Source organism: Oryctolagus cuniculus, chromosome 5 (assembly GCF_051225735.1).
Source record: "Oryctolagus cuniculus isolate XC-2025 breed Fujian yellow rabbit chromosome 5, ASM5122573v1, whole genome shotgun sequence".
Lineage (NCBI taxonomy): Eukaryota > Metazoa > Chordata > Mammalia > Lagomorpha > Leporidae > Oryctolagus > Oryctolagus cuniculus.
The window spans coordinates 25374821-25388449 of NC_142871.1; the positions used below are offsets into that span (position 1 = coordinate 25374821).

Sequence of the window (13629 nt, forward strand, 5' to 3'; positions counted from 1 at the left end):
CCAAATTGGCACAGTTCCAGCCATTGTGGCCATCTGGGGAGTGAACCAGCAGATGGAAGACCTCTCTCTCCCTCTCTCTCTCTCTCTCTCTCTCTCTCTCTCTCTCTGCCTCTGCCTCTCTGTAACTCTGCCTTTCAAATAAATAAATAAATCTTAAAAAAAAAAAGTGAACAAGAACAGGAACTGAAATGGAAGCTCCTGTAGAAAGGATGAAGGGACTGGGCAGACGTGGAAGAAGAGGAAAACAGAACGCTCAGTTCCATGTGAGAATCTTTTCTACAGCTGGAGACCACACTATGGTCATGGTCAGCTGCTGGAGCTCCAACAATGGAGATGCTCAGGCAAGCTGACAGGTAAGGAGGCAGAACTTGGTTCCGATGGTCTAAGCATTGCATGGTGTGTGAACCACATGGTCCTGGGAATCCCAAGACTGAGATGACAGAAAATGCAGCTTCTTTCCACTTTCACTTCTTGGCAGCCAACACTGATGTGTTCTGAGGCTAGGGTGTCAACTGGAAGGGAAATGGGAAGGATATAGGCCTGAACTTCTGCCAAGGAGTTGGGTCTGTGGCTAATGGATGATCTGTAGCAAAGAGCAAGAAGTTGTGTCCTGGGACAGCACCTGCCTGTCTTCTTCCACCCTCTGGCTAAATATGACAGCCTAAGGGCCAACAAATGCAAAGATATGAATTAAGTTTGCTTTGGAATATCTACAGACTTCAGGATTAGGGAAGAAAATACTTGAGTAATCACACTTTGGGTTTTGCTGACCCCAAAATATTGCAACTTACAGACCTTTTGATGAAAACTATTCCTGGGCCTGTTCATCTTTTACACAAAGCAAGAAAATGGACAGAGTATAGTACAAATAATTACATTACCTTTGAATTCTACCCTTGCATGGAAAATTAGTTCTACAAAGGTATTTTTGCTGTCACGAAATTGTCTTAAAAAGTCATTGTGAGGATGGGTGCTTAGCATAGAGGTTAAGATGCCCACATCCCATAACAAAGTGTCTGGGTTCAATACCCTACTCAAGCTCCTGACTTCACCTTCTGCTGATACAAACTGTGAATGGAAACAGTGATGGTTTAAGTGACTGGGTTCCAGCTAATCACACGGCAAACCTGGATTCAGTTCCCAGCTTCCGAGTTTGGCCCCCACCCAGTGCTGACTGTTGTAGGCTTTTGGGTAGTGAACCAGCAGATGGATCTCTCTCTCTCTCTCTCTCTCTCTCTCCCTCCCTCTCTCTCTCCCTCTTCTGTCTCTCTCTCTCTCTCCCTCCCTCCCTCTCCCTCTCTCTCTCTCCCTCTCTCTCTTTCTCCCAAATAAATACAAACATCATTTTAAAAAGTCATTGTCTATTTCCTACCTAACACTCATATAAAATAATACTGATATAGAGGAGCTTTTCACTAAGTTGGATCCAGGCTTTTATTTACTTGACTGGTGCTTTCAGATGATCCAGGGATGTGTTCTTTGAACCTGAGGTCAAAGGTTGGCTGACAATAGTCTCAACACAATATATACGGAAAAGAGTACCTGAGGGACAGCAGGACACGCATGCAGGGTTCTGCCACAGGCCGGCTCAGAGTGAAGAGTGAAGCAAATATCAGTTAGGAAAGGAATAGTGGGTTTGGCCTTGCATTCTATGTGAGAGTAGGGCAGAACAAATGGGAGAAGAAAGAGAGACAAGAGAAAACACGGACATATGCAGATACTCCAAAACTTTAGTGGGAAAGTGGAATTATAAGATACATTTATTATGATGAAAAAAGTTGAAATTCATGCATAGTTTTTCCATTATATGCATTTTTAATGAATCTTTTGGAAACTTCTAACATACATGGTTTTAGAAATTTTTTTGGACCAAAATAAATGTATCTTTTTTTCTCATCTGCCTCTTTCCCAACTCATCCTGTCTCCCTTTTTTCCTGTGGGCAACTCTCTTTTGCTTGTCTTCCCTTTCTTTTGCCCTCTTCCGAAACATTTCCCCTCCTACCCCATCCCATCGATGTCCTGTTCCCTTTCTCTCCTTCTAGTTTTGTCTCTCTACTTCACAAATAGATTACAGTTTACTCAAACATGAGTAATTCACAATATATCTGGTTCAAATAACAAATAAAATTGGCAACAGTTTAAATTGAATACCTTCACATTTGTTACCGATTTAAATAGAATAATCAAATCTGCATGTCAAAATTCAAATCTGCAAAATACAACATGAAGAATTGGACTTGATGGAACTAAAGACCACAAATTAAAATTCACAATGGAAGAAAATTTAATATTAAAAGAGCTTACACACAAGAATAGGATGCGGCAATTCTGAAAATATCTTCCTCATTGTCTGTATAACTCCCCTTCTTGTTCCTAGGCTTTGGGGACTTACTTGTTTTGGAGTCTTATTGGGAGACCCATTTGAGAGCCCTATGGGGAAAAAAAAACACCCAAGAAACTCCTGACTCTCGTTCCGGTTTCTTTTTTTTTACTTTTGGAAATTTCCGGCTACCCTATCGTTACTTTAGAATATCTATGGGAAATTGAGAAAGGCCAGTTTTTTTCCTATAAAATGTTTATGATGGTCTTTCAAACAGAAACTTATTTTATGAATCATGCAGTATCAGGGTGGCACAGACTCCATGGGTAATGAAACACCATCTGTGTACCCCAGAACTGGAAACACACCCTAAGCCATGCTCTTCCAAGGAAGAATATCAAAACCGAGTTCCTGTAAATCAGTGACCACTGCAGGAGCATTTCCTGCCTTCTCTTCAGGGAAAGACAGAGGGAAAAACTCTTCAGTAATCATCACATGTAAAAGTAATGTTGGATAGAATAAATAGTCGCCTAAATTAAAATTCTCTTGAGAATCAGTTACATAGAACAAGAGCAACTGACAAATTAAGCATGAATTATTATACAGGGAATGAACAACCCCTGCTGTGATTATAAGAATATCAAGATCTTGTCTTCTTAAAAATCTGTGGTAATAATAATAATAATATGCTCACCCTCTGCAGTGCTTTGCCTTGTCCAAGTACCTTATAAACACGAATTAGGTCTTCAATACGCAGAGACACTGTCTCATTGTTTCTTTCCCTGTTATAGCCTCACTGAGATCAGCAACCAATCTAGAGCTCAGATATTTACTTATTTATTGTATTTAATGTCTCTTTCCTCCATTGACAATGCTTTAAAATTATGATCAGAAGAAGGGAAAGGTTCAAGTTTTTATGTTTGCACCCAAGACATAGGCCAGAGTCATGACAATGCTTTCCCTCGCCAGAGTAAAAATAGTCCTCTGGGACTGCTTTGGGGATTCGTGGAAATGTCTTCCTACTGACATTCCTCCATCTCAATCACATCCTTTAGAGCTGTATGTGTCTGGAGCAGGCATTTGACTCAGTGATTCAGATGCCTCATGGGATGCCTGCATCCATGTTGGAGTGCCTTGATTTGAGTTCCAGCTCTGTTTGTAATTCCAGCTTCCTGCTGATGCACAATCTGGGAGGCATTAGGTCAAGACTCAAATACTTGAGTTCCTGCCACCTACCTGGGAGACCCAGATTGAATCTGGGCTCCTGGCTTTGGCATGACCCAGCCCTGATTGTGGCTGGCACTTGGGGAGTGAACCAGCACATGGGAAATCTCTCCATCTCTCTATCTCTATCTCTATCTCTATCTCTATCTCTATCTCTATCTCATTGTTTCTGCCTTTCACATCAAATGAAAATAAGTAAACAAATTTTTAAAAACTCCACACCTACAAGTGTTTGAATTTTTCTCATCCTGTAACCTCACCATTCTCAGCATTCCACAATGTTGTAAGCATTCAATAAATGTTTGCTGGGCCGAATTAAACCAAAGTTCAGCCTCCACATGCTGCAGGCATAACTCTGTCCACCACAACCACATAGGACCTTCTTCAGCACATTTTATTTTCATTTTTATTTTTATTTATTTATTTATTTGACAGTCAGAGTAGACAGTGAGAGAGAGGGACAGAGAGAAAGGTCTTCCTTTGCCATTGGTTCACCCTCCAATGGCCACCGCGGCCGGCGCGCTGCCGCCGGCACACCACGCTGATCTGATGGCAGGAGCCAGGTACTTATCCTGGTCTCCCATGGGGTTCAGGGCCCAAGCACTTGGGCCATCATCCACCGCACTCCCTGGCCTCAGCAGAGAGCTGGCCTGGAAGAGGGGCAACCGGGACAGAATCCGGCGCCCCGACCGGGACTAGAACCCCGTGTGCCGGCGCCGCAAGACGGAGGATTAGCCCAGTGAGCTGTGGTGCCGGCTTCAGCACATTTTAGAAACTGATTCATTTGCTAATATCAATCCTGAATACCAGTGGCCTGAGGACTGAAAGTATAGTATAAGAAGAACATAAATGTAAACATGATATTGTTCCACATCAAAAGCAAATGTGGGGCTGGCGCTGTGGCATAGTGGGTAAACCTGCCACCTGAAGTGCTGGCATCCCAAATGGGTGCCAGTTCAAGACCCAGCTGCTCCACTTCCAATCCCGCTCTCTGCTATGGCCTGGGAAAGCAGTAGAAGATGGCCCAAGTCCTTGAGCCCCTGCGTCCATGTGGGAGACCTGGAAGAAGCTCCTGGTTCCTGGTTTTGGATTGGCCCAGCTCTGGCTGTAGTGGTCATCTGGGGAGTGAGCCAGAGGTTGGAAGACCTCTTTCTCTCTCTTTGCCTCTCTGTAACCCCGCCTTTCAAATAAATGAATAAATCTTACCTCCAAAAAAGTAAATACACAGACATCCTTTTAATCATCAACATTTAGTGAATGTCTAATGGGTGTGATATGCTATTAAAGATACAAAGAGATACAAAGAGAAATAGGGTTGCAAAGAAAACCAATGTTTGGTTTTGGATACTGAATTAGCTCCATTCAAAGTGTTATACTTGGTGCTTATATTTTTAATTGTAATAAATTAAAATTATTCTCCCCCACTTCCCTTCCATTTTCATGGGCCCTGGAGAGACCCCAGTAGAACTAGAATGACTGCAGACTCTCAGTGACACTATAACTGTATCACTGTTCAACTCATCAATTTGTTCCTTTCTTCTTCTCTCATTCAAATAAATTCTAGGATTGGCTGGTGAGAGACAAAGGTAGACAACAGAAAAGAGCATTTTCCTTTAGTTCTAATCATGCCTAACTTCTGGTAACTGTAGTGTGAATAAGAATGAAAGTCCTAGAGTTTTAGACCCTAGGAATTTTCTCATGGTCGTTTGCTGGCAATGCTGTGCTAGGCAGGTGAATGCTGCAAACGCACGTCGGAGTTGATGCTGCTTTCTGAGTTGTTGCTCTGAGAGCTCCTCACCCTCAATGTCAGGCCGGTGGTTCTGGGCTCCAGATCCCCAGACATTATGTTGAGTCTCTTCAAATGATGAATGTGATTCTAGACGAAGAACATTCTCTCCCAGAATTTGTTTAATGATAAAGTTCTAAACTGGCAATGTCACTGCATTGGGCATCTTTCAGGTCTCCTAGTCTGATGCCTCAACATACCCACAAATCAGCTGTGAGCAAACAGGTGAGCAACTGCACCAGCACCAGTGAGGTATGGCTGTCACCTGCCCCAGGTTCCCTGTCTTGCCCTCCGCTGAGTGAGACTCGGGGATACTCAGACACACAAGTGAGATGCCCTCACACTTTTTGCTGTGTATGCCAACCATGACCCGCAATAAAGCACTAACCCATGGGTTCTATCTGCCTCTTTTTCGCTCCCTCTCCCTCCTCTCCACTTGCTTGGCTGAGCTTGATCCCAGGGAGTTTCTTCCATATGCTACACCCTGCTCAGCATGATGATGCACCATGGCTCCCATTTCTTAGAATTGGGAGTGTAGGCCGGCGCCGCGACTCACTAGGCTAATCCTCCGCCTAGCGGCGCCGGCACACCGGGTTCTAGTCCCGGTTGGGGCACCGGATTCTGTCCCGCTTGCCCCTCTTCCAGGCCAGCTCTCTGCTGTGGCCTGGGAGTGCAGTGGAGGATGGCCCAGGTGCTTGGGCCCTGCACCCCATGGGAGACCAGGAAAAGCACCTGGCTCCTGGCTCCTGTCATCGGATCAGTGCGGTGCGCCAGCCGCAGCGCGCTGGCCGTGGCGGCCATTGGAGGGTGAACCAACGGCAAAGGAAGACCTTTCTCTCTGTCTCTCTCTCTCACTGTCCACTCTGCCTGTCAAAAAATAAAAAAAAAAAAATCTTAAAAAAAAAAAAAAGAATTGGGAGTGTAATAAATTCTTAATTTCCTATGTCTCTCCCAGTGTGATTTCTATGGCCATGCTGGAGTGACCTTTAAAGACTCCAATAGAGGGACTCCGTCCCACATCTACAACAGATAGTCTGGTGGGCCATAATCATTTGCAAAAATATTGAAAAGTTACAAATCAAGCTAATAAGACACTAAATAAATTATGTCTTGATCCACATCACCAGACATTTTTTCACAACAAAATACAAACACATGTGATTGGATGGGATTTTGGGGCACAGTGGGGCATAGTGTCACCTGTGACACTGGCATCCCGTATGGGTGCCAGTTCAAGTCCCAGCTGCTCCACTTCCTATCTGGCTCCCTGCTAATACACCTGGGAAAAGCAACGGAAAATGGCCCAAGTGCTTTGGCCACTGCTACCCATGTGTGAGACCTGGAAGAAGCTCCTGATTCCTGGCTTCAGTCTGGCCCAGCCCCAGCTATTGCTGCTATTGGGGAGTGAACCAGCAGATGGAAAATATCTATCTCTGTCTCTCCCTCTCTGTACTTTTTCAAATAAATAAGTAAATCTTTTTAAAAATGTGATTGGATGAATAGAGAGATAGAAGATGTGGATTTAGAAAGTGCAAATACAAACATTGAGATATTTGATTGAGACCAGTGCTGTGGCGTAGTGGGTAAAGCTGCCCATTAGCAGTGCCGGCATCCCATATGGGCACCGGTTAAGAATCCCAGCTGTACCACTTCCGATCCAGCTCTCTGATATGGCCTGGGAAAGCAGTGAAAGATGACCCAACTCCTTGGGCCCCTGAACCTGTGTGGGAGACCTGGAAGAAGCTCCTGGTTCCTCCTTCAGATCAGCACAGCTCTGGCTGTGCGGCCAACTGGGGAGTGAACCAACGGATGGAAGACCTCTCTCTTTCTCTCTCTCCCTCTCTCTGCCTCTTTCTCTCTCTGTAACTCTGACTTTCAAATAAATAAATAAATAAATTTTTTTAAAAAGATACTTCATTAATATGAATACATATTGTAAAATTTGTATTTAATTCCTTCACTTCAACAAAATATTTTTCTTGCATTCATTCAGCATATTTGTAACATCTAAATAGGTTTTTTTTTTTTATTTTTTGACAGGCAGAGTGGACAGTGAGAGAGAGAGACAGAGAGAAAGGTCTTCCTTTGCCATTGGTTCACCCTCCAATGGCCGCCGTGGCCCGCGCACTGCGGCCGCCGCACCGCGCTGATCCGATGGCAGGAGCCAGGAGCCAGGTGCTTTTCCTGGTCTCCCATGGGGTGCAGGGCCCAAGCACCTGGGCCATCCTCCACTGCACTCCCTGGCCACAGCATAGAGCTGGCCTGAAAGAGGGGCAACCGGAACAGAATCCGGCGCCCCGACCGGGACTAGAACCCGGTGTGCCGGCGCCGCTAGGCAGAGGATTAGCCTAGTGAGCCGCGGCGCCGGCCTAAATAGGTTGTTAAAATGGAAACTGTATAATAATAATCTAAAAGAGCTATTGAAAATAAAATATAATCTAAAAGATTAATTGAAAAGAAAATATAAAAGTACTTATTTTAATGTTCCAACAAAAATGTAAGTATTAAAATAAAAATTTTAATTTAATAATTTTCATACACTTAAAACGTTAAACATTGAAAGTGATCCATTATAAATAAAAGGAAAAGTAAATTATAATTAATAATTATTGACTCTTTAAATGAAATTTAATCAAAGCTGAAAATATTTAATTTTCTGAAATTTCACAAAACTTATTACACAATTTTATAAAAATTAAATTGTGACTCCAGCACAATGCTCACATTTCAACTGCCAATCTAAAGACTCAGCATCACATCTTATGATTATTGTGTCTAAAGTTATATTTATACAAAATTTAAATATTACAAATTATTTAATGTTGCAAACTATTCTTTAGTCATCATCTACAAGTTTTTGGTAATTCTGCAACTATGAATTAGAACAAGAGAAAAGCAAAGAAATGGTCATTCAAGTTTGCTGAGGAATAAAATTTATTGTGAAAGACTCTACTAAGCTCATTTTAACTTAGAAGATTTGACACATTAATTAACTTATCTGTTCTCTTTCATAAGTATTTGTGTCACTCAACTCTTCCTTGGGTTTCTAAGTCATTTTTGTCTCCCAGAGTAAGAACTGTCATCCATCAAAGTGAATCAGAGAAAGCTAACAGAGCCATGGCCAAGTTCTAACAGCTACACACATGCTTCATAAGCCGTTTGTTCTAAACATTACAAATTTCAAACCAGGATCTGCAAAGGTTGTGATTTATTCTCTGGCTGGATGTGATAGAGACTACTATGTGTTCAGGGATGTAAACAACAGGCCAAGCAGTCCAAGCTTGGGACTGTAGCACACGATACAAGGGTCTGTTCTCAGCTAAAGCCCTTCTAATGTCAGCAGAAGACAGCACAATATTTCTCCTCCAGCAGCCAGCAACAGCTCCGGAAGTTGCCTTTCCCCAGTGCAGTTGAGTCTGGACCCAGAGAAAGTTATCTAGACAATGTCACTCTTCTTCCTCTTCTAATATAACACTGCAGTAGTTGATTGCTCTTTGTACGACAATATACCTGTGTCTGAAGCCTGCTCTTTTCTTACAATGCTTTCTGGTTTGATGTCTGGAGCAGCAATTGGCAAAGCCCATCTCCACTTACAGCTCTGCTTTTAGGAATCAGGAACGCCCTGACAACTTTTTCTTAAAATACCTAATTAACAACCACCTTATCTCAGACACCTGAACTATGCTACACACTTTGAACCTAAATTTCAGAGTGTCCCGAAGGTGTTCCTCCTACACAATTGTAAAAGCTTTTACAAAGTCACAGCTTCTATTGAGAGTAAAAGCTTTGCTTCAGACAAAATATAAATTGGTAGAAACAACACATACACATATGAGGTCAGATAGGACTGGACTCAGAGCCCTTTCCTATCATCCTTAGCTAAGTGATTTGGGGCAAATAATATAACCTTGCTGAGCCTCAGTTTCATCATCTGTAAGTGAGATAATATTTACAATTCCTTATTCAGTGTGCCATTGTGGAAATTAAACGATATAATCACTGCAGAATGCCTAGAATACAAAAGACTCTCAAAATATAGCAGCTATTAGGATTGCCTGGCAAGAACTGTGGAAATTGGCCATATTGAGTTCCATCATCAAGGTAATAAATATGTATTGATCCTAACATGTGCCAGGCAGCTGGACAACTGCTTAGGATTCAAAGGCTGTTGTTTTGCCTTAGGAGTTTAACATTTTCGTGGGGATACAGATATGTTGAAAAGAGATGTGAAAGTGTTGGGTAAGCACAAATAATGGAATAGCTACCTTTGCTTGGGGAGTTAGGAAAAGCTTCTTAATGAAGATAGCAGATAGGCCAGCAGGATGAGCAGGCGTTTGCCAGGAAAGAATGAGAAGGGCATTTGGGACAGAAGACTGCAGAGGCATGAGGTTCTGAAAGGGCTGCTCATATTCAAGAAAAGTAAAATGTTGGAGAGGGCAAGGTAACCATATGAGGCCCCTCAGATGGCTGTACTGAAGCAACACGACACAGTGGATGTGTTTGAAACCACAGAGGCACTGTGTTAATCCTTCCCCTGTACGGCCCTAATGAAACTCAAAAACCCTGGTTCTCAGAGATATGTCATTTTTGATGAGTTGGCTTAAGAAAGGTTTGATCAAAGTCCCTCAGGGCAGAACTGTTTGTTAGTACACATCATTTTCTTAAAATATCCCGGAATTGGGGGTAGAAGGGAGATTGTTATTTTAGCCCTAAGACTCATGATTTCTAATGCTTTCTTCCCCTATAATTTCTGTGATGGGTTGCCCTTTTCACCAGGAACACCCTGGGACACATTCTAAAAATTGCTATAACCAGCATGCAAGCTTCTGAGTTAATAACAAAACAGTGCTCGATTCTAGAAACTGAAAGGGAAGACGACGCAACATATCTCCACAGAAATTGAGGTGCAAACCATCCAAAGTACTTGATTTGAAACAAGTGAAGGTAACACCAGTGGCTACAGCATCACAAAAACTAAGCTGAGGAAACAGCCTTGCAGCTGCAGGCAAACACCCTACGATGGGCAGACGCTGACAACACAAACAACTCCACTGCTCAAGACATCTCCAAGAGCCTGCACCAGATCTCCAAGGGAAAATAACAGCCTTGCTGTTCACCAGAGAAGGACTATCCAAGTACAACAGTTACTTCCAACACAATCCCACTTGTGTGGGGTGGGAGTCGAGCCAGGGTGTTGATGGTTGTGTAGGTGGGAATCAATTGGGCTCTGAGAGCAAACCTTCCAATGACACAAAAATTGAATTCATCCTAGAATGCGCTAGATATATTTTAAAATCATTTATACAATGTTGGTTTTTCTGCTACAGAAATAATGACTCAATTCCATAAGAAGGGAGAAGTGGTGGTTTTTTTTTTAACCTTGAGTATTTTTCTCTAATTGGAATATATCATTATAACATCCCAAGAGTTCACAGCTATTTAGGAAGATTGTATGGAAAGTCTAAATTAGAAGATAGCTCTTTAACAGATTTTTAATAAATAAATAAAAGGTCACCACTTGGCGTTAGTCCACTCACCATGCCATGATTCAGCCACCCTGGGATAAAATTATCAAGCAGCTTCGGGTAGATCATCTCTCTGTCATAGGCATAAATGATCCAGAACACTGCCACAACGAACTGGAAGGGGAAAAGAAAATATTTTATTTCAAGTTCATCAACTAGCCACAACATACAATTTGTTGGATATCTACTGTTAAATGAACCCAATGAAATTTGGATTCTATGAGGAAAGGCAGATCAGAAAACCAGCTAAGAACTAAAGAGTTCCAGCTTCATTCCTTTGGTGGTCATGGTTGGGGGTGCCTCTTCTTCTGGTCTCCCAACTGTGTTCTCCCAGGCAAAGGAATCTGATTCTAGGGAGAGCAGAGAGACCTGTCATCAGGAACAGCTCCATTACAGGGCTAATTGTGCTGGGCTGATTCCTCTCAAGAGGGTTTAAAAGTTCAGTGGTGGTTTTCTCGGATCCCATTCCCCACTGTACATAGATTTAGCACACATTCAAGAAACTGTAGAATATGTCCCTTTTCCTTGAACTCATCATGTGGTTTAAATTAATCTTCACATTCTCAAGTTTCCATTTCACCACTAACAGCATCGAAACCACTGCTATAAAATGTCCCAAAGTCACATTTCCAGCAAATGCATTAATTTATACTGTCTAAGCAAGGGCTTTAGCTACACTGCAAAGCAGGGTATGCAGACAGTAAAGGAAGATTCCTAATTCTCTTGGAATAACTTAGAAGTTCATCTGGATTCCAGAGGTTTGTTTTGGCCCAACAGCAACACAATCATCTAAAAAGAGTAAATGGAGAGTATTCAATTTATTATTTTACCGTTCTTGTAACTAATGGAGAGGAAAGAAGTTCAGGTAAAATTAAGAAATGAATTGCTCAAGATCTCAACCTTCAGCATAGAATTGTTTAAAACGTGTATGCTTTTGTCAAAGATAAAAAAAAAAATTCCATGGAAAAAGAGCTCATCCCTATGCTTCAAACCCTCTGCAGAGTAATGGCTCAAAACAAAACAATACAAAACAAAAATATTAGAGAATAAAAAAACATGGCACAAACATTAAACAGAAATGATTTTACTTCAGTTTTTATAATTACATCATTCATGCTCCCATATTTTATAATTAAAAGTAATAAATATTTTAATGTCACTCTTTTAAAGTTTATTCATTTTTATTCAAAAGGAAGAGAGAGAGAGGGAGAGAGAAAGAGAGACAGATTTTTAGTAAAAGATAGACAAACAACATCCATCTGTTTGTTCACTCCCCAAATGCCAGGAACAGCCAGAACTGGGCCAGGTCAAATCCAGGAACTCAGAATTCAATCTAGGTCTCCAACTACCTGAGCTGTCACCTGCTGCCTTCCAGTGTGCACACTAGCAGGAAGCTGGAACTGTAAGTGGAGCTGAGACTTGCATGTAGGCATTCCACTGTCCAGACTGGCATTAACTGATGAGCCAAATAACAAACTCTTAATGTCACCTTTTATTTAACAACTGGATATACTTGGTTTTTCAAGGCTAGTTATCAGAAGGGTTCTTTTCAAACTATGTCACTTATGACATAGGTAATCTTTGCCAAGAACAAGATAAAAGTCACTCTTAATATCTAGGATATTACAATTATTTATTGTTTTATAAAATACGATGGATGGGGCCGGTGCTGTGGAGTAGTGCGTAAAGATGCCGCCTGCAGTGCCAGTATCCCATAATGGCATGGGTTTGAGTCCCGGCTGCTCCACTTCCGATCCAACTCTCTGCTAAGGCCTGGGAAAGCAGTAGAAGATGGCCCAAGTCCTTGGGCCCCTGCACCTGCATGGGAGATGTGGAAGAAGCTCCTGGCTCCTGGCTTCAGATCGGCAGAGTTCCAGCTGTTATGGCCATTGGGGGAGCGAACCAGCAAATGCAAGACCTCTCTCTCTCTCTCTTTCTCTGCCTCTGCCTCTCTGTAACTCTGCCTTTCAAATAAATAAATAAATCTTTAAAAAACCACAGTGGATGAGCATTACACAAGGCAACTGTAAATTGAACAGAGTTTTAATACCAGGTTGGGATTCCTGGTTATTTGTCTTGCTTTTAGGTCAACTATTTTCACTGTCAGTTTATAAATACAAAACATAAATGAAGAAATGTATTATTAGTTTAAGACTAACTATCATGAATTTCTTTCTTTTTTTTTTTTTTTTTTTACAGGCAGAGTGGACAGTGGGAGAGAGAGAGAGAGACAGACAGAAAGGTCTTCTTTTTGCCGATGGTTCACCCTCCAATGGCCGCCGCGGCCGGCGTGCTGCGGCCAGCGTACTGCGCTTATCCGAAGGCAGGAGCCAGGAGCCAGGTGCTTCTCCTGGTCTCTCATGGGGTGCAGGGCCCAAGCACTTGGGCCATCCTCCAATGCACTCCCGGGCCACAGCAGAGAGCTGGACTGGAAGAGGGGCAACCGGGACAGAATCCGGTGCCCCGACTGAGACTAGAACCCAGTGTGCCGGTGCGCTAGGCGGAGGATTAGCCTAGTGAGCCACGGCGCCCGCACTATCATGAATTTCTAAGTACAATGAATAATTTTTAAATTATTTACAATTTTTGATTATTTACTCCACTTAAGACTCAAAATGTACTGACTATCACTGATAATCACTTTTATAATTTACATATATTTAACAGCTATTTTGAACCTGTGTTACATTAACTTTCAACATTACTTCTTTGAGCAGACCGGAACAAAGATTATTGCATTTTTCCTTTCAGTAAACAGAAAAGTCAAATTTTTT

The 13629-nt window shown here is 42.2% G+C and overlaps 1 protein-coding gene across 5 annotated transcripts in view; it reads right to left on the reverse strand.

The window, feature by feature from the left end:
- Positions 1-13629, reverse strand: part of AIG1 (androgen induced 1) — a 358237-nt gene that overhangs the window by 214263 nt on the left and 130345 nt on the right. For all 5 annotated transcript variants that reach the window (XM_070073475.2, XM_070073476.2, XM_017345402.4 and 2 more), the window contains exon 3: positions 10868-10969. In XM_070073475.2, coding sequence (XP_069929576.1) covers positions 10868-10969 — 102 coding nt within the window. The remainder of the gene's footprint in view (positions 1-10867; positions 10970-13629) is intronic.